Genomic DNA, 19043 nt, shown 5'->3' with positions numbered 1-19043 from the left:
TAAAGGCCGTGCATGCATATACCATTTTATACACGTGTATGAGACAATATATCAGTTGGGTGCAGTGGCAAATGGGTGCATGCCCTTTGTGTCCACAAAATATTGTTTTTTGGTCATTATAATTGTGTAAAAGAGTTTCCCTACTTTAAATCAGCTTGTATAAAGATTATGCTACTGGAGATTAAATATGGCCAAAAATGTACATACATCAAGGATACACCAGTTTCAACTTGTTCATTTTAATTTTGCAGCACGTGTTCAATGGGCAAACTAGATTGCATTGGGCAAACACCCCCCACGACCGGTAAGAATATATGTAATCTTGATTTAGCAACATGGAACAAAGTCGTTTTTGCCTAAAAAAGCTTCTGTCGCTTTTGAAAATGTTGTGTATATAGTATGTTTTATAACAAATCAGTGACAAATTAGATAACATGGGACTGTTAACATGCATCTAAATCCAACATTTTTAACTGTTGTCTTCCCTACTGGGAAAATTGACCCTCTCACCGTGCCCTGGTGGTGATTATGCCAGTAGGACTAAAAGAGTAGTTGGTGCCTGGAAAAAAAAACTCCCAGCAGAGGTTGTGAATCAGTCAACAGCAAGTTAATTTAAACTTGTTTAGGGAAACAAAGAGCTATACTCAGAAAAAAGGTTTTCCAAAAATAAAAAACAAAAAAAAGAGGCAGATTTGGTGGGCCATTTGGTCTTTTTCTATCTCCTCTCTTCAATGTTTGTGTGACTGAAATTAAACCCCAAATTTAAGTTGCTGCTAGAACATGAATAAAGGGGGAATACTTGTTCCAGTGATAATTATCTGGGAGAAATTTGATCTCCCTTCTTGTGTGTATGGCATAAAATGTGAAAGTAATGCAATGAGGGTTGGAAAAAACCCTTATGCCCCATACACACGGTCAGACATTCTGACCACAAAATCCATCGGATTTTTTCCGACGGACTTTGGCCGAAAGTTGCGTTTTATAAACACGGTCACACAAAGTTGTCGGAAAATCCGATAGTTCGGAACGAGGTGACATAGAAAATGTACGATAGGACTACGTAGAGGCCAGTAGCCAATAGCTTTTGTCTCCAAATTTTTTCAGAGCATGCGTGGCACTTTGTGTGTCGGAATTTTCTACATAAAATCAGAAAAAGTCCGATCGGATTTTGTTGTCAGAAAATTTTAGATCCAGCTCTCAAACTTTTTCCGTCAATAATTCAGACATGAAAAAGTCCGATAGAGCCCACACACGATTGGATTTTCTGACAACATAATCTGATCTGACTTTTTCCGTTGGAATTTCCGACCGTGTGTATGGGGCATCACAGGTTTACATAGTCCCTACCCTATCCCAAAAATAAATAAAAAGGTTTTGACTTTGGATATGCTTGTTCCACTGGTTTTTGTAATGAAGTTTTAATGCAACCCTTTCCTTTATCAATATTCCAAAACAATGCTGCCAATTGTGAATAATTTGGCATATACATTACACAACTTACCATTGCATAATAAGTGAATAAAAAAGTTTCTATTGTGGGTGCCACCATTTTACTTCTCAAACAGTATGGAGAAAGTGAGGTCAGGCTGTCAGTCACAGACGCCATGACAAAGACCTCTGCTGTTCATATGATTGTCATGTGTCACTGCTCTCTGCAAATGTTAGTAGTGTAGTTAGTGGTTTGAGATGGAGATAAGGCCTCAGTTGATGACTTTTGATAAATTTGTCTAAATTGTCTAAATTTACATAATAGAAACCATGCTGGTTAGTCTTAGGCTGCATGCTTTTAAGAAATTAGGATGCATTTGAAATAGCTTATTAAGATGGAGCCACCAAGTGTACATGTTTAGGGAATAAAAAAGTTTATTGTAAATGTTAGAAATATTTTGTCAAGTATTAATTAGTTGTGTTATAATTATGCAGCTTGTCAGTCCCCTATGGTGTACTTTGACTGTACTAATCAACCTACCGGCACAAAAGGATCCGAGTGTCAGAAGAGTTGCCACACCCTTGACATGAACTGCGTAAGTAATCCTTTAGAGAAGCCTTATTAATATTTTTTTTTCACTAGCTAAGTTAATAATATGGTCCTTACATTATAGTTACTTGATACTGGAATTGGGAAAAAATGGAAGCCAGCATTGCTGACTTCCTTCTACAATTAGTTGCCTGACTATTACTGGCTTAGATAAATTAAGACACTGACTCAGAACAAGCATGCAGGCTAGGAAATTAGAGTGAAGGATTTCTAAACTGCGAAAATTAGTAACTTAGACAGTATTGAGGCCATTGGATGAGAGCCAGAGAACTCCATACTTCCTCACTACATGCTTGCATGACTACAAGTGATTTACCCAACTGCAGTGCACTGTATGATATAACCAAGATGTAGTAATATTAGTTACTGTTAAAAAATAGAAAAAACTAAATTAAGAGCCTTGACACTTACCAGAAATATGTTCACATGGGTAAAATCAGACCTGTACTGACACTAGCAGAAACACACTTGCATAGATAATTGTGCTGACAATCAGAAACGTGTAAAGAGAGACACAATCAGAAACATGCTGACACCACCAGAAATGTGTCTGCAGAAACACAGTCAGTACCATATTTACACAACCAGAAACATGTCCAAGACAACATTAGTACCTTTGTGATATTATAAATTGGGCAAAAACATGCAGCAGCAATCTCTAAATTATGCTCCAAATGATTGTGTCCAGTTGAACAGCATTCAGTGGATGATGTCACTACATGCCATGGGGGGTGGAGTTATTTCAGGAACATAGGAGTGGACCAAGTCCACTCCTATGTCCAATGTCCAATGTAAATGTCCATAACTAGCAGTGCCAATGCTGTGTAGGTGCCACTAACAATGCCCACATCACACATTAGGGGAAAAGGGTGGCAGCTTTGGTGCCCTAGGCCATGGCTTATGTGGCCTACCCAGAAATCCAGCACTGCCAGTCACTACACAGCATAGGCATGTTAAAGTAGCAGGCAATCATTTTTTTATTGGGTTAAATACATTTTCTATTTGCATGTCATTATTTTTCTTACAAAAATAGGCTAACAAAGATTTATTTATTTTTGTTTTGAATCACGAAGCAAAGGCTTCAAATCTCTGCTTGTTTTTTCTTGCTGTATGTGTTCCCGTTGGGGAGCAACGTCCTCACTTCCTGTCTGGGTGACACTGACACTATCATGTGAAAGGGAGAAAAAATAAATCTTCCCGGTGTCTATGCAAATAGTACTGCCAACTCCCTCATACTCCAGTTGAAACACATTCAGTATTAAAAAAATCTATTAAAAAAAAAAAAAAGATTCTGACACATGGGCATAATTATGGTTTGCGGCATTCATTATGTATGGGGGCGTCTTTCAAAATCTTTGCTTTCTGTTACAGTACAGCACACAATGCATGTCTGGATGTGTGTGTCCAGATGGACTGATTGCTGATGGAAATGGAGGATGTGTGCAAGAGCAACAGTGTCCATGCATCCATAATAGCAACCCTTACTCACCTGGAGAGACAATTAAGGTTGGATGCAACACTTGGTGAGTCCATAAAACTACCAAAACAAAATGCCAGGTATATATCTTATTGTACACTGTTTATGACAATGAACTCTCTAATATACTACTTTATCTAATTGCAGCACCTGTAAAAACAGAATGTGGGACTGTGATGCTAAGCTTTGTATGGCCACCTGTGCTGTATATGGAGACGGTCACTATCTTACTTTTGACAGCAGATCATACAATTTTGATGGAAACTGTGAATATACCTTGGCTCAGGTAAGTAAACTTGAATTAACTGCTCAAGTAAGCAGGTAATAAATATAAAAAATGTAATATCATTGTACAAACCTAGTTAAAGTGGAAGTAAACTCCCCTATCATTTTCAGCCAAGGAAGCTGCCATCTTTGTCTCTATTTAATCTTCAACTGCTATGGTGCTGCACATGTGATTCGTTATGACACCAGCCATAGGATGGTTTGATAGTTTGGCTGAGAGCACAGCCAATGTGCAGTTAGCATTCCCGGCATGCCTTTTTTTTTAACTGTTTAAATCAATGGGTTTACTTCCACTTTAAGGCATAGCTAGGCAAGTTTATGTCAATTATGTTTGGGTTAGAAAAAAGTGACTCTTTAATCTAAATAGAGTTCAAAGGTGGGTATCACAGTTATTATGATGATTAGTTAGATTAAGGAATTCGACTGTAATTCTTAACAAGAGTCAGAGCCATATTAGTCAGTGCCCGTGGGAGGTCTGAGAAGAGATTTTTACAATACCTTTATCTGTTATCTGATTCTCGACCACATGGGTCTTGAAGACTTGAAGATGCAGGGTCAGTATTTCAGTGTCTAAACATGCTGGTGGGGGGGGGAGGGTGTAAGTGTAGGGCTTGGAGGTTGTGAACAGCTATAGAGAATGAGGGACATTTATCAAAACTGTGTTTGTATGTGGTTGCTAGTTTGTTGGCTTCCTTTATTTTTAATAAGTTAGGAACAGATTTGTTTTATACATATTTTGTATAATACATTTTCTGCTATAAAAATAAACACAACCATATTTAAAAAAAAGATCCTTAACATTTCTAAGCTCTGTGATAGTTCTGAATCTGCTATTCATCCCTAAAAATAAGTGCTTGTAGTTTTGCAGTACAACAGAGAAAAGAGGTGAATGATCGCTATTTGGCTGTATGATCATGTTTTCACGCCAAAAAAACATGCAATTTGACAAGCAATAGCATTAATACATGTCCCTCCTTCTATATTGTGTTCACGTTAAGGAAGGCAGGACAATTGCACCATTAGCACTCTTTACTTTTAGATCTTTACTTTAAGACATTTATTTCTACTTTAAATACCTTTTGGGTCAAAAACAAAAAAAGTCTGATAATAAGACTAAAACATTACATGTGTATTAAATAATATGGTTTAGAAAGCTTCAGATTCGTTTCATGCTTTTGAAGAATACAGTAAATTTGCAGATTTGTCCAAATGTATAATTCATATTTCACTATTTCCTGAATTCTGTGATTCCTTGCATATCACATAAATCTTCAATGTAAATACAGAGGCTAAAATATGTGCATATTAAGTTGCTCATACTACATAAGGCACTTTTTTACAGGAACGTCTGTAAAGTATATAGTGACATTTCCATACTATGTTGTACTCTTTACTTTTACTAGTTGTGCTTACCGTAGTTATATTTTACAGTTTAAACCACTAAAATTACTATTATAATGTTCTTCTTCACTTGGAAATTTAGGACTACTGCAGCAGTGACAGTAACAATGGAACTTTCCGGATCATTACTGAGAATATCCCATGTGGTACCACTGGAACCACCTGTTCTAAATCAATTAAAGTTTTCCTTGGCGTGAGTATATTTATTTTCAAAATATATATGACTAATGTTGTATTTATCCTGTATTCCCACATATAATTAAGATGAGAGCAAAACTATCCCAAAACTCTAACAAAACCATTATGAGTTCATTTTTTGTTTTTTTTTGTTTTGCAGAATTATGAACTCATACTTGCTGACAAAACATTTGAGGTTGTTCAACAAAATACTGGAAATTATGTGCCATACAAGGTGCACCAAATGGGTATCTACATGGTGATTGAAGCACTCAATGGTCTGGTCTTGGTGTGGGACAAGCAAACTAGCATATACATCAAGTTGGATCCAAGCTTCCAGGTAATTCATCTTTAAATATTTAATTTGGTAATAGTCTATCCACAAGTAGGTTTCTATAAATACTTTTTTTTCTTCTAGGGTAAAGTCTGCGGTCTTTGTGGTAACTACGATGGCAACTTTGTCAATGACTATACCACCAGAGGTTTGGCTGTAGTTGGAGATGTGATGGAATTTGCTAACAGCTGGAAGCAGTCTCCAAGTTGTTTGGATGTTACAGACTTAGGAGATGCCTGTGCTAGGAACCCGTACAGAAAAGCTTGGTCTCAGAAACAGTGCAGTATCCTCACCAGTGTGGCATTCGCAGATTGTCACGCCCTGGTAGGTCTTATATTTAAATCAGCCAACTGTAGTATTACATGCTCTTTTAAGTATATAAACTTTTTTCACAATTTTACTTCACTTAAAGGTTATGTTCCCCTAAAGCTGAACAGCAAATAAAATAAAAAAGCGCCAGCAAATAAAATAATAAATAAAAATAATAGACCATAGAAAAAACAGCTTTTGCAGCAGTACACACCATCAATCTGGAGTTATCCTCCATACTTTTATTCTGGGCCTGGTCATTTTTTAATCTTCTGAGTTAAATCACAGCCAGCATCATGTAGCCCACTTGTTCTGAGCCTGGACTGCCATGGACTTTCCATATAAAAAATATATGTATTAAATATTACCTGGCTCCCAGGAACTTCCATGGTACATAACATTTCGTTTCTATGATCCGTGATATTTCATTTTTACCTGATAATAAATAATGTGTTAATATTATTTACAAACCTACAGTACTTCTTCTCCCTTAAAAAATTGTACTGCAGCATATAATTATAAGTAAACCTGCAGTTACAGTTTTCTTTTAGTCTCCCTGAAAAATGTCACAAATACCTGTTGATCCTGCTACTGTAGTCCACCTAAAGCAGCTTCATGTGATGGTGTGGCAATGATGCTGCACTGCTCCTGAATTCAGAGCAGAGTCACATAGTTACATAATTAGTCAGGTTGAAAAAAGACAAAAGTCCATCTAGTTCAACCAATAATAATAAAAAGAAATCATATAATCTCATAAATACAATCCTATAACCACAGTTGATCCAGAGGTAAGCGAAAAACCCCAGCAAGGCATGATCCAATTTGCTTACAGCGGGTAGGGGGAATTCCTTCCTGATACCCTGAGTGGCAATTGGATATTCCCTGCATCAACTTTATCTATAAATGTTGCCACTATCATGTAGACTGTACCCGCTTGTACTACAGTGTGATGGCAAGATGTTGCAGTGGGTGTGGCTATTAGCAGTGCCACTGTAGTGCTAATTGACAAGCTTGTAGCTTGCCTATCAGCAGCTGGCAACAACTAGTCTTCTCCACCGCTTTCCGGGTTTACTGCACTGACTTCGTTGCTGAAGCCCTCGCACTGTGAGCTGCAGCGTCTAGAAGGGGGAGCATTTGAGACACAAATGAAGGAGGATTTGGCTCAATCAGGGAATGTAAGAGAAGTTTGTGTTTTATTTTATGAGGCTTGTGCATCACATATTACCTGGCTTTGGTACTTAGACCTCCATATGAGCCTTTAGTTAAACAAAAAATGATAAATCTAAAAATAATATAAAATATATTTTTTGTCTTGAATCCATGTTTACATTTCTATTGCTTATATTAAAGATATTGTTTAAAATGTAAAATTTGCACCCGTTTGCATGTAGCTTCCAATCTAATAAATTTGTATATTGTTCCAATGACAGGTGAATCCAAATAAGTACTATGATGCTTGTGTCACTGACTCATGTGCTTGTGATACTGGTGGAGATTGTGAGTGTTTCTGTACTGCTGTAGCTGCATACGCCCAAGCCTGTAGTGAGGCCGGAGTCTGTGTTAACTGGAGGACACCCACCATGTGCCGTGAGTAGATTCATATTTTCAGTACAAGCTATACAATCATTAAATATGATTGATTCTTTTAAGAATAATCTTCATTTTCTTTAAACCAACAGCGATTTTCTGTGATTTCTACAATCAGCAACAGCTGTGCGAATGGCACTACAAACCATGTGGTGCTCAATGCATGAAGACCTGCAGAAACCCCAATGGTGTATGCTATCACAACCTGCCAGGCTTGGAAGGTAAATATACTGTAACTGTAAATTGCCAGTGGCTTCAGAATGAATGACACATTTCAGTTTTAGACCTCTGTGAATACTTTAAATGTTTATGACTTCAGTAAAAAAAGTGTTGGTATGGTCTATGCAGAAATGATATACAGGCATACCCCACTTTTAAGTACACAATGGGGCTTATTTACTAAAGTTGTAAAGTACAATATCAGGCTCACTTCTGCACAGAAACCAATGAGCTTTTAACCTCAGCTTGTTCCATTAAGCTTTAGTAATAAAACCTGGAAGCTCATTGGTTTCTATGTAGAAGTGAGCCTGATTTTGCACTTTGCAGCTTTGGTAAATAAACCCCATTGTGTACTTAAAAATGGAGTATGTCTGTATTTTAAGACTTATGCCATTTGTTGTGAATAGTGACATAAAAAAGTGCAGTAACACGGGAGAACTACAAAATGAAATTACTGACTAGCTGTTATGTATTTCCAGGTTGTTTCTCACTTTAAAATGCCACATAAAAAATGTTATGGTATGTTACAGAAGAATATAAAGAGACATACATCATTATTAAATAATTACTGGAACTTTACAGAATACAAACTGCACTGGCCTGTTTAATTTTTGAAGGATTGGCGATTCAAATGTTGGGAATACCCTTCTATGCTAATAAATAACGATCTTTAAAAAAAATCCAAAACCAACATCTTATCTTTACAATTTAATACTTTACTTACTTCAACTAACAAATAAATTGGGCATATTTATAAAGCAGTGAATGTGATTTTCGTTTTCTCCAGGTAAATCTTCGTGGCTCATATGTTTTGAATTACAGAAAATGATTAATCACCTGCGATTTTTGATAAATGGCACATTCACTGCTTTATAAATATGCAGGTTGTTACAAAATGATACACTTAACCTTATGGCTGCATTCTTCTGAACCACACTTTGTATGTAACTCATCCAGTTATATCAACCATTATATCAACCATTAATTTCTAAGTTTTGGCTTAAGTAATCCTTGCATTTAATACAAGAAAAAAGTAAAAAAAAGTAAAAAAAATGATATTCCTTTTCTTCCTTTACCTTTTTAAAACATTTCCTTTTCTGTTTCTTTGTGCAGGTTGTTATCCAAACTGCCCACCTGAAAGACCTTTCTTCGATGAGGATAAAATGGAATGTGTTCCAGTTTGTCCCTGCTATTCAGTTAATGGAACAGTATATAATGTTGGTGATGTCATGCCCCGCAATAGTAATGATAGCATCTGCACCACATGGTAAGACTTGCAAATTCTTTAGTAAAAGGAGAAAGTGAAAACAAGAATATAGAATGCAGTATATTACCAAAAGTGTTGGGACACCTGCCTTTACACACAAATTAACTTTAATGACATCCCAGTCTTAGTCTGTAGAGTTCAATATTGAGTTGGCCCACCCTTTTCAGCTATAAAAGCTCCTGGGAAGGCTGTCTACAAGGTTCAGGAGTGTGTCTATGGGAATGTTTGACCATTATTTCAGAAGCGCATTTGTGGGGTCAGGCACTGATGTTGAACAAGAAGGCCTGGCTCTCAGTCTCCACTCTGATTCATCCCAAAGGTGTTCTATAAGGTTGAGGTCTGGACTCTGTGCAAACCAGTCAAGTTCCTCCTCCCCAAACTCACTCATCTATGTCTTTATGGACCTTGTTTTGTGCAATGGTTCAAATCATTTGGTGGGGGGGGGGAATATGGTGGGGGGTTGTTTTTAAGGGGTTGAGCTTGGTCCCTTAGTTCCAGTGAAGGGGACTCTTAAGGCGTCAGCATACCAATACATTTTGGACAATTTTGTGCTTGGGATTGCCCCTTCCTGTTCCAACATGATGGTGCACCAGTGCACAAAGACATGGATGAGCGAGTTTGGGGAAGTGGAACTTGACTGGCCTGCACAGAATACTGGCCTCAACTCTATAGAACACCTTTGGGATGAATGAGGGGGGCTGCTGCACACAGAAAGTTTCTTATATTTATGCATAGACTGAACTTTAAAACCTCTTTAAGTGATAATAATCAATATAGGTCAATATATAAGTTACTGAAGTGGTTTATATCATCAATACAAGTTGATCTTGGCCCTGTCCCTTTCGCATCCTAAGTTTTAAAATACAGCTACCACTCTTGATTAGTACATAATGTGATCATGTTATCTGAACTCAATAGAAAGCACGAAGGAGCAAGGTCCAGAAAATCGAGACTTTCATATTAATGTAGCTACCTATATCTTTTGATCTTATTTTGAAATGCTGTTTTCACTAAAGGTAACCTCTACTTACACTTTTTTAATCATATGCTCAGTTTGAATTGCCAAGGTGCATGATGAGCTTATCTAAAACTAACGTCTAGGAAATGCAATACAACATTTGTTATAATAGTATGTATAAAAATAACACTTTATATTTTACTTTATTTTACAGCAAGTGTACCTTGAATGGAAAAGCATGCACAACTGAAAGTAAGCTTAACATACTTAAAATACTGCTCTTGATTCATACATAGTGTATTGTGATCTTTTAAACTAAATTAGAAGGAAAACTTTGCCTGTGCTGCATTCTGACGTTCATTTGGTTATAAAAGCCTCATAAAGCATCAACATTTTAGAACAGAAAAGTTTCAAAAGTTTCAAAGGTGTCTTGTGCTCCTTCATCCAGAGTTGCACTGATAATAAATCCAAAAATCAGCATTTATTATAGTAAAGCTTACCAATTCTTAGATGTGGTGGCTGCATTGATTGTCTTTTTTAGGCTTTCTCTCCTTTATTTTCCACCTCGTGATTCTGCAAGTAAGTCTGTTATTTTTCAGCAGACCAAGCTGCCCAGGATATGTAGCAGTTAGAGGAATGGGATAAACCATTTACAGGGGAGTTTACAATGGTCGGCTTTTATTCATTTAGGTAAAACCAAAACGAATAAAATTGTTATTGCGACTCTTCACTTGTTAGCTGGAGTCCATCTTAAATTTGTTAGTGTAAGTCTGTTAGTATCTCTAACACGCTCCTCCCCTAGATTAACTGTATTTACAATGCTGCTGCCCAAAGGTACCCCTGTGTTCCTTCACCCAGAGTGCAGGCATGTTACTCGCCAGATGATCTAATAAAATAAAACAAATACAGCCACCGCATCTATTTTTGATAAGCTGCAATATATTTCTGGTTTTGGGTTTAAACCGCTTTAACACTCGAGTTCTATACACTGGGGCAGATACATTTCTCTATGTGGTAAATTTGACTTTACTATATTGAAAGTATCTTTTTTATCTAGATTCACAATTCATATTTCAGAAAAATGTATGGCAAAGGAACCCTTACAACCATATAGAGAGTTCAATCTTAAGTAAAATAAAATTATAAGAAAGCCTTTTGGAAAATACAGGAATAATTGATTGAACTATGTTTATTTCTATCAATGTAATAAATAAAACATATTCTTCCAAAGCCTTTCAGGTCTTACCCATACTCTTTTAAAAGCTTAACTTAATCTTTAGAAAAAAACAAAAACAAAAAAAATATGTTTTTTATTATAAAGATATGCAACAGTTTTAAAAAGCCAAATTTGCTGCAATACACACCTTCAATCCAGAGCTTTCCCATTACAGTACTTCTGTCACTAGATGATGCCAGTTCTCTGGGTTGAATGACTTCCTGCATTATTTCACCCACTTGATCTGAGCTCAGACTGTCATAGACACCCCCCCCCCCCCCGAGGATGTCATTACATAGATTAGGCGCAGAGTACTACACTACAGGAAATCACTCACATTTCATTATGTGAGTGATGTACCGTGCTGCAGTACGGATGGCACACTTTCGCCACTAGACAAGAAATGGAACAACCTGTGAATCCACAGACTGAACAGAAAAATCTTGGAAAAAAAAGGTATGTATACTCATATAAAAAAAGTGTGTGTTGGGGGGGGGGGCAGGGATGTTATAAAACTAAACTTTATCACCTGCATTTAAATGTCCAAGCTGTCATTTGCAAATACAGCTCTCAGACTTGGATACACTTAATAATTTATAAGGTTTATTGGCGACTAACAATATAGATAAACTCAAGCAAACAATTACAGTACATACAAGATTAAAGGGGTTGTAAATCATCGTTTTCTCAAAAATTAAAATAACAAACATGCCTATACTTATCTGCTCCGTGCAATCATTTTGCACAGAGCAGCCCCGATCCTCTTCTTCTGGGGTTCCCTGCTGGCACTCCAGGTGCCACCCCCGTTTCATTGGATTTGATTGACAACAGCAGGAGCCAATGGCCCCTGCTGCTATCAATCTGTCCAATGAGGTTGGAGCCACTGCACTCATGCACATCACTGAATCGGATCGGGCTCAGGCAAGAAAAAAGGGGGCGTCTGGGGGGAACTGCAGCACAGAAGGTTTTTTACCTTAATGCATAGAATGCATTAAGGTGAAAAACCTTGAGGCTTTACAACCACTTTAAAATACTATACTCATTTTTAGGGCCTTTTCCTTTAGAGCTGCTTCTTTCCCAATATAAGTCTATAGGAATGCAAAATAAGCTTGAAACAAGTTGATAAAACTTAGAAGTAGGCAAAATGCAGGTCAGAAGAAGAGCAACCACAGGTCAAATGTACCTGTCAATGAATTTTGAATAATCATAATAATAATAACAATAATAATAATAATAATAATAATACCTCTTATACTAATTTCAAATGCATTTGCCCATCAATACAAGCTCAAATGTTGATAAATCCAGGCCCTTATGAAGCAAAGTGAAAATTAATTTTACAAAGTCTCTATCATCAGTCTTTTGTTGTTCTTTTTCCTATGCGATTGTAATCTTTAGGGCTAGAATCAGTCACTGAAATGCTCTTCATGAGCATTAAATAAAAGAACACCTTACCCACATTCCTTTAAACATACATCCCAACTAGGCACTGGGTGCTGCTGGACTTCAGCTGGGCAATCTGATAATAACTTGCTTATATTGTAATCGAGCACCTGAACAGGAGATTGCACAACTAAAGTCTGTGAACATCAATGGTGCACGTCTTAAAGGATGCAGGAAATGTGTTCTTTCATGTAATGCTCAAGGCAGGGAGATGTGACGTTTATGAGAGTCTGCCAACTCCTCCCATTAAACTCCACCTTGCAAAGGTCAGCAGAAGACCCAACAATGACATCACTTAGTCTCAAAATGATTTGACTGAACATTTTTAAATGCATGTTGATCAGAGATAAGGTGGGGGGCAAGGGAAAGTATCATATACATACATTGCAATTCTGCTTTAAGCTTTCCTCATAGTATATTTGCATTTATTTTGCAGAATGTTGTGTATATGAAGGAAAAATGTACAAGTCGAATCAAGTTGTTTACAACACCACTGATGGAATGGGAGGCTGCATTGTAGCATACTGTATTGACCAAAAAATCATTGGTAGTATCACTCCCTGCACAACAACTGCACCTACTACAGTGTTCAGCTTTTCTACCACCTCTACTGTATCAACCACCACAGTAACCACTCCAGGTAATGTTATTACATTAATGGGCGTGCTTTCTAATTAAATGCTATTTGTTTGAGAAACTGCATGAAGGTCGATAAAAAGGTAAAGGCAAAGGTTAAAAAACAAACAATGCGTGTTACTTAACTGCCATGTCACTGTCCAGGGAGTTCAATGTTGTACCTGTGTGCGGTGACTCCTCCTTCTAATCTTAAACAAGTGCATTTCCCTGCTCTGTTTCGGCATGGAGTGCACTTGATATTGTGAAGGAGATGGGAACATACATGCAGGCACAATGCAAAAGTAAGTCATAAAGTGAAAAGCTGTTTTTATGTGTCTGCTATTGGTTAATGTATTTACCATTTCACGGAAGGAAAAGGGCTAAAAAAGGTAAACATATGGACAGGAAATGAAGTCTATCTCAGACAAATACAAATACCAATGTCTGAGGATTCAAGCAAAACATACCAGCCATTACATCTAACCCGGTTCTCTACTAATATCAAATCTGCCCACAGTACAGGAAAGATTTGTAAGTTCTACCCTTCAGTCTAGATAGGTTGTAGATCCAGTCTGTTTTAAAACTTCTCACCTGAGTCATGGGTGATGATTAGATTGTGAGTCTTCACTTTGAAAGGTACTTCTGTATCTACAATAAGTGCTCATGCACACGGACGTTTTAAAAAACTGGCTGCAAAGCTAGCTCCGATGCCTGGAAAAATCGTTGTTAAAAACGTGATTTTTACCACGTTTTGCATTGGCGTTTTTGCGCGTTTTTGCGCGTTTTTTAGCGTTAGCGTTAAGTAGCGTTTTTTAAGAAACACATCTCTTGGCTATAGCACTCAGAAAAAAAAGAAAATATGTTGCGCGTTTATGCGCGTTTTTGCGCGTTTTCCCGCGATTCGCGTTTTTACAGCTCTAGCTCCACGCCACGGAACGCACTGGTCCTGGGTTTTTTTTACAGCTTAAAAACGCCTATGCCATTTGCAGCTCAAAAACGCCTAGGTGGGCATGAAGCCATAGACTAACATGGACAGCCGTTTTTAAGCTGCAAAAAAAGCTCAAAAAAGTGGCTGTAAAAACGTCCGTGTGCATGAGGCCTAAAAAAAAAAAGGAACACATGTTCTTAAATTTACTCTTTTAACCACTTCAGCTCTCTTACCTATATACCCCTTATAGACCAAAACAGTTTTAATCATAGGTGTGCACAGTGGGTGTGCGTGAAGGTAAAAAACCTTCAGCCTTTACAACTCTTACAACATACAAGCTTCCTGGGCTTTTTTTTTTTCAGAGAAAAGGTGCAGGAACTCACCCCCCTCCCCTAGGCTACACCTGTCTCCACCCCCTACCAACCCCTAGAACCACCCCTTGTCTTCACCCCTACACTCCCTCTAGTGCCCCTTTAGAGAACATTCAAGAATTTTGGGGGCTATACAAGTAATTTGTTAATTAAACGCAATATAGTAAATTGCAAAAAAAAAATTAGAAATATCCAGCACAGCCCCATAACCAGCTCAGAGGCAGCCCAATATCCAGCTGAGAGACAGCCCCATAACCAGCTCAGGGACAGCCCAATATCCAGCTCAGGGACAGCCCAATATCCAGCTCAGAGACAGCCCCATAACCAGCTCAGAGACAGCACAATATCCAGCTCAGGGACAGCCCCATATCCAGCTCAGAGACAGCCCCATAACCAGCTTAGAGACAGCCCAATATCCAGCTCAGGGACAGCCCCCTATCCAGCTCAGGGACAGCCCCATAACCAGCTCAGTGACAGCCCAATATCCAGCTCAGAGACAACCCAATATCAAGCTCAGAGACAGCACCATAACCAGCTCAGAGACAGCCCCATGTCCAGCTCAGAGACATCCCCATATCCAGCTCAGAGACAGCCCCATAACCAGCTCAGAGACAGCCCCATGTCCAGCTCAGAGACAGTTTCATAACCAGTTCAGTGACAGCCCCGTTCCCAGATCAGAGATAACCCCAAAACCAGCTCAGAGTCAGACCCTTAACCATCTCAGAGACAGCCTCATAACCAGTTTAGTGACAGTCCGATAACCAGCTCAGAGACAGCCCCATATTATCTCAGAGACAGGCCCATAACCATCTCAGAGACAACCCCTTAACCAGCTCAGAGACAGCCCTATTCCCAGTTCAGAGACAGCCCAATAGCCATCTCAGACACAGCCCCATATCAAGTTCAGAGACAGACCCATAACCAGTTCAAGACAGCCTCATATTATCTCAGAGACAGCCCCATAACCAGCTCAGAGACAGCCCCATATTATTTCGGAGACAGCCACATAACCAGCTCAGAGACAGCCCCATAACCAGCTCAGAGGCAGCCCCATAACCAGCTCAGAGGCAGCCCCATAACCAGCTCAGAGACAGCCCCATAACCAGCTCAGAGACAACCCCATAACCAGCTCAGAAACAGCCCCATAACCAGCTCAGAAACAGTCCCATAGCCAGCTCACAGACAACCCCATGTGCAGCTCAGAGACATCCCCATATTAAGCTCAGAGACAGTCTTATAACCAGATCAGAGACAGCCCCAAAACCAGCTCAGAGACAGCCCCAAAACCAGCTCAGAGACAGCCCCATAACCAGCTCAGAGACAGTCTCATAACCAATTTAGAGACAGTACGATAACTAGCTCAGAGACAGTCCCATATTATCTCAGAGACAGTCCCATAAGCAGCTCAGAGACAGCCCCATTCCCAGTTCAGAGACAACCCCATAGCCATCTCAGTCACAGCCCAATGGCAATCTCAGACACAGCCCCATGGCAATCTCAGAGACAGCCCCATAACCAGCTCAGAGACAGCCCCATAACCAGCTCAGAGACAGCCCCATAACCAGCTCAGAGACAGCCCCATTCCCAGTTCAGAGACAGCCCCATTCCTAGATTAGAGACAGCCCCATATCAAGCTCAGAGATAGCCCCATATCCAGCTCAGGGACAGCCCCATATCCAGCTCAGGGACAGCCCCATATCTAGCTCAGGGACAGCCCCATATCCAGCTCAGGGACAGCCCCATATCCAGCTCAGGGACAGCCCCATAACAAGCTCAGAGATAGCCCCATATCCAGCTCAGGGACAGCCCCATAACAAGCTCAGGGACAGCCCCATATCCAGCTCAGGGACAGCCCCATATCCAGCTCAGGGACAGCCCCATATCCAGCTCAGGGACAGCCCCACAACAAGCTCAGAGACACAGCTTAGAGACAGCCCAAACCCAGCTCAGAAATACTTATAGACCCATATCCAAGCAGCATTACAAAGCCCCATCCTGCATGAACAATTTACTAACAAAGGCTGCACAGCTTCTCTGCAGTCAGGCTATATGTGTTGTACGTGCACTCTCTCTCCCCACACTGCTCCAAGAGTGGCTGTTGCCAAGAGGAGCATCCAGTCTGCAGGGAGAGGCAGAGTGTAGATGATATCACTCCACCCTCCACTGTCTCAGCTAAACTGCAGCTGGAACTATATGTGGCCACCCCCTCATGTAGTGGCCGCCACCTCATGTGGTGGCCACCCTGCTTCACAGTCTCACCAAACATGTCTGGCAGAGGTGCTGGAACAGCGTGTTCTGCCAGAAAAACAGCCCTACAGGCTTCAGTTTTACAAAGAGCAATGTGGAGAGCAAGCTATTACAAAATATTTGCTAAGGTTTCAGCAGGTTTCAAGGAGATTGGTTGAAGCCTTCATTTAGTGCTGAGGCTTACTGAAGCATGTAAGCAGCATGTTTATGTGATAGCTAGAGTTGCCAATTATGATCAGTGTTTAAAGTAGTGTTAACCCCCAGCATTTTTTTATTTAACACATTGAGCTCAATAAAATATACATTCACCAATAATCTTTTTGTTAAAATGTGTACCCCAGTATTTGCAGCTTACAACTTTTAGTGCTGCTTTCCTGAACCTCCAGTCTTTATAAGAAGGAGTAAACAGTGGACAGTCCAAACTTTACACAAGTCAGTTAGCTTGGAGAAGGGAATGGAGGGGGAAGTGTCTTGACATTCTGGGCTATAGGGCTATGTGCTTCTATTGGAGCGCATAATGTAGGAAGACCTCTGCAAGGGACACTACAAGAGAAAGGATCCACCCTAAAACATGAAACTGGGACAGTGGTCATGGCATAAGCTTAAACTGAAACATTGACAAGGATTAAAAGATAAAGAACCCGCAACTCAGTAAGTGATTAAATAATTGCTGCAAGTGGTTAAAAAAGGGAGGGTTTAATATCACAATTGAATTTCCAGTTTAAGGCTGGGTTCACATTGCAGCGATGCGGGAACGCCACGAATCCGCTGCGGGTTCCCACATCGCATACCTCCCGGCGGCAGTTCACACTGCCCTATGCGAACTGCTGGGAGTGTCAGTGAAACGTTAATGACACCCCCAGATCAGTTCGCAAATCGCAGTGCGATCTGCAAACTCGGACAGGAATTGGATCGCATGGTGTGAACACCCATGTGATCCGATTCTGCTGCAGACCAAAAAAAGCGCCCTGTGCGAGTTTGGGCCGTGTGCGATGCAAATTCAGCCATACTATCTGTATGGCTGAACTCGCATCGCACAGAGATCGGATGTGATTTGCACTGCAGTGCGGTGCAAATCACATCCGTTCTCATAAACTGCTGCAGTGTGAACCCAGCCTAAATGAGCCAAATACATTCCAGGTGCTTCAAAAAAAGAAGGGGACATAGCCTGAGTAGAGAAGCTTGTGGGCAGTCTGTGGACAAACAGTAATCTCTTTGCAGAGGTCTGGGACACCACCTGTTTAGATCTTGGAGCTATAGTTCTGACTCAGTAAGGGCGTGTTAGACCTCTGCAAGGAGACCACTTCTTCCCAATAGACAGTACGGACACTTTGTAACTGGTGGCAGGGCTATTCTACATAGGATGCAGATGCTTTGGAAATAAAACACACTGTAAGACATTGATTTCCAATTGTTTCAATGCACCTAAAATGTATTTAGCAGATTTAAACTGATTGGGTAACTTGGCTTTAAATCTTCTGAAGCAGAAGCTAAAACGTGCTTTAGGCCCCTTTCACATGGGTTGAACTCCAATTTGATCAGCAGGTAATCTGTATGCTGATCCCCTGCTGATCAGAGCAGAGCAGGACAGAGTCTGCTCTGCTCTCTGGGTGGTTGGATGTAAAAGGACTGCGCTGTTAGTTTACCTCCAACTGCCCTCTGATCTGATTCTCCTAGGCAGAGAGGAACGGATCCCTTTCAGTTTTTTTTGTTAAGTGGACTCGATCTGATTGGAGGAAGGTGGGTGTAAACAGAAACAATTGTGTTTATACCTAATGATTCATAGGACTGAATGGAGGGTCCAATTAGGACAGGCATTGTGACAGGTGGACCTGATCAGACCCTTCATGTAAAAGGGGCCTAAAAGGCGTAAAGCTGCTCACAGCTAGCTAAAATCTTTGCAAATGCTTTCTAAAATAATGTTGTACATTGCTCCTTTAAGACGTGACATAATGCACGTGCCTAGTGGGCACGATGACCGTCGAGTACCTGCGATCGCTCGTGACAGAGCCAGACCTGGGATCTGTGTCTGTAAACACACAAGTCCCGGTTCCCTCAGGGGAGAGGAGACAGATCGTGTGCTCATACTAATTATGGACACCAATCTCCCCCCTCCCCTAGTCAGTCCCATCCCCCCTACAGTTAGAACACACTCAGGGAACACAGTTAAG

At 40.0% G+C, this 19043-nt stretch overlaps 1 protein-coding gene across 20 annotated transcripts in view; it reads left to right on the top strand.

Moving 5' to 3' along the window:
- The window catches only part of LOC143935989 (uncharacterized), a 103588-nt gene that overhangs the window by 39615 nt on the left and 44930 nt on the right, over positions 1-19043 (top strand). For all 20 annotated transcript variants that reach the window (XM_077460260.1, XM_077460268.1, XM_077460401.1 and 17 more), the window contains exons 21-32: positions 252-304; positions 1924-2024; positions 3410-3561; positions 3663-3801; positions 5284-5394; positions 5539-5718; positions 5797-6036; positions 7452-7608; positions 7701-7829; positions 8941-9094; positions 10267-10304; positions 13148-13351. In XM_077460260.1, coding sequence (XP_077316386.1) covers positions 252-304; positions 1924-2024; positions 3410-3561; positions 3663-3801; positions 5284-5394; positions 5539-5718; positions 5797-6036; positions 7452-7608; positions 7701-7829; positions 8941-9094; positions 10267-10304; positions 13148-13351 — 1658 coding nt within the window. The remainder of the gene's footprint in view (positions 1-251; positions 305-1923; positions 2025-3409; positions 3562-3662; positions 3802-5283; positions 5395-5538; positions 5719-5796; positions 6037-7451; positions 7609-7700; positions 7830-8940; positions 9095-10266; positions 10305-13147; positions 13352-19043) is intronic.

Source organism: Lithobates pipiens, unplaced genomic scaffold (assembly GCF_037356315.1).
Source record: "Lithobates pipiens isolate NorthernLeopardFrog02 unplaced genomic scaffold, aLitPip1_a1.2 Scaffold_10, whole genome shotgun sequence".
NCBI classification, from domain to species: domain Eukaryota; kingdom Metazoa; phylum Chordata; class Amphibia; order Anura; family Ranidae; genus Lithobates; species Lithobates pipiens.
Note: the sequence above shows the minus strand (reverse complement) of the source record. Positions and strands in the feature narration are given on the sequence as shown.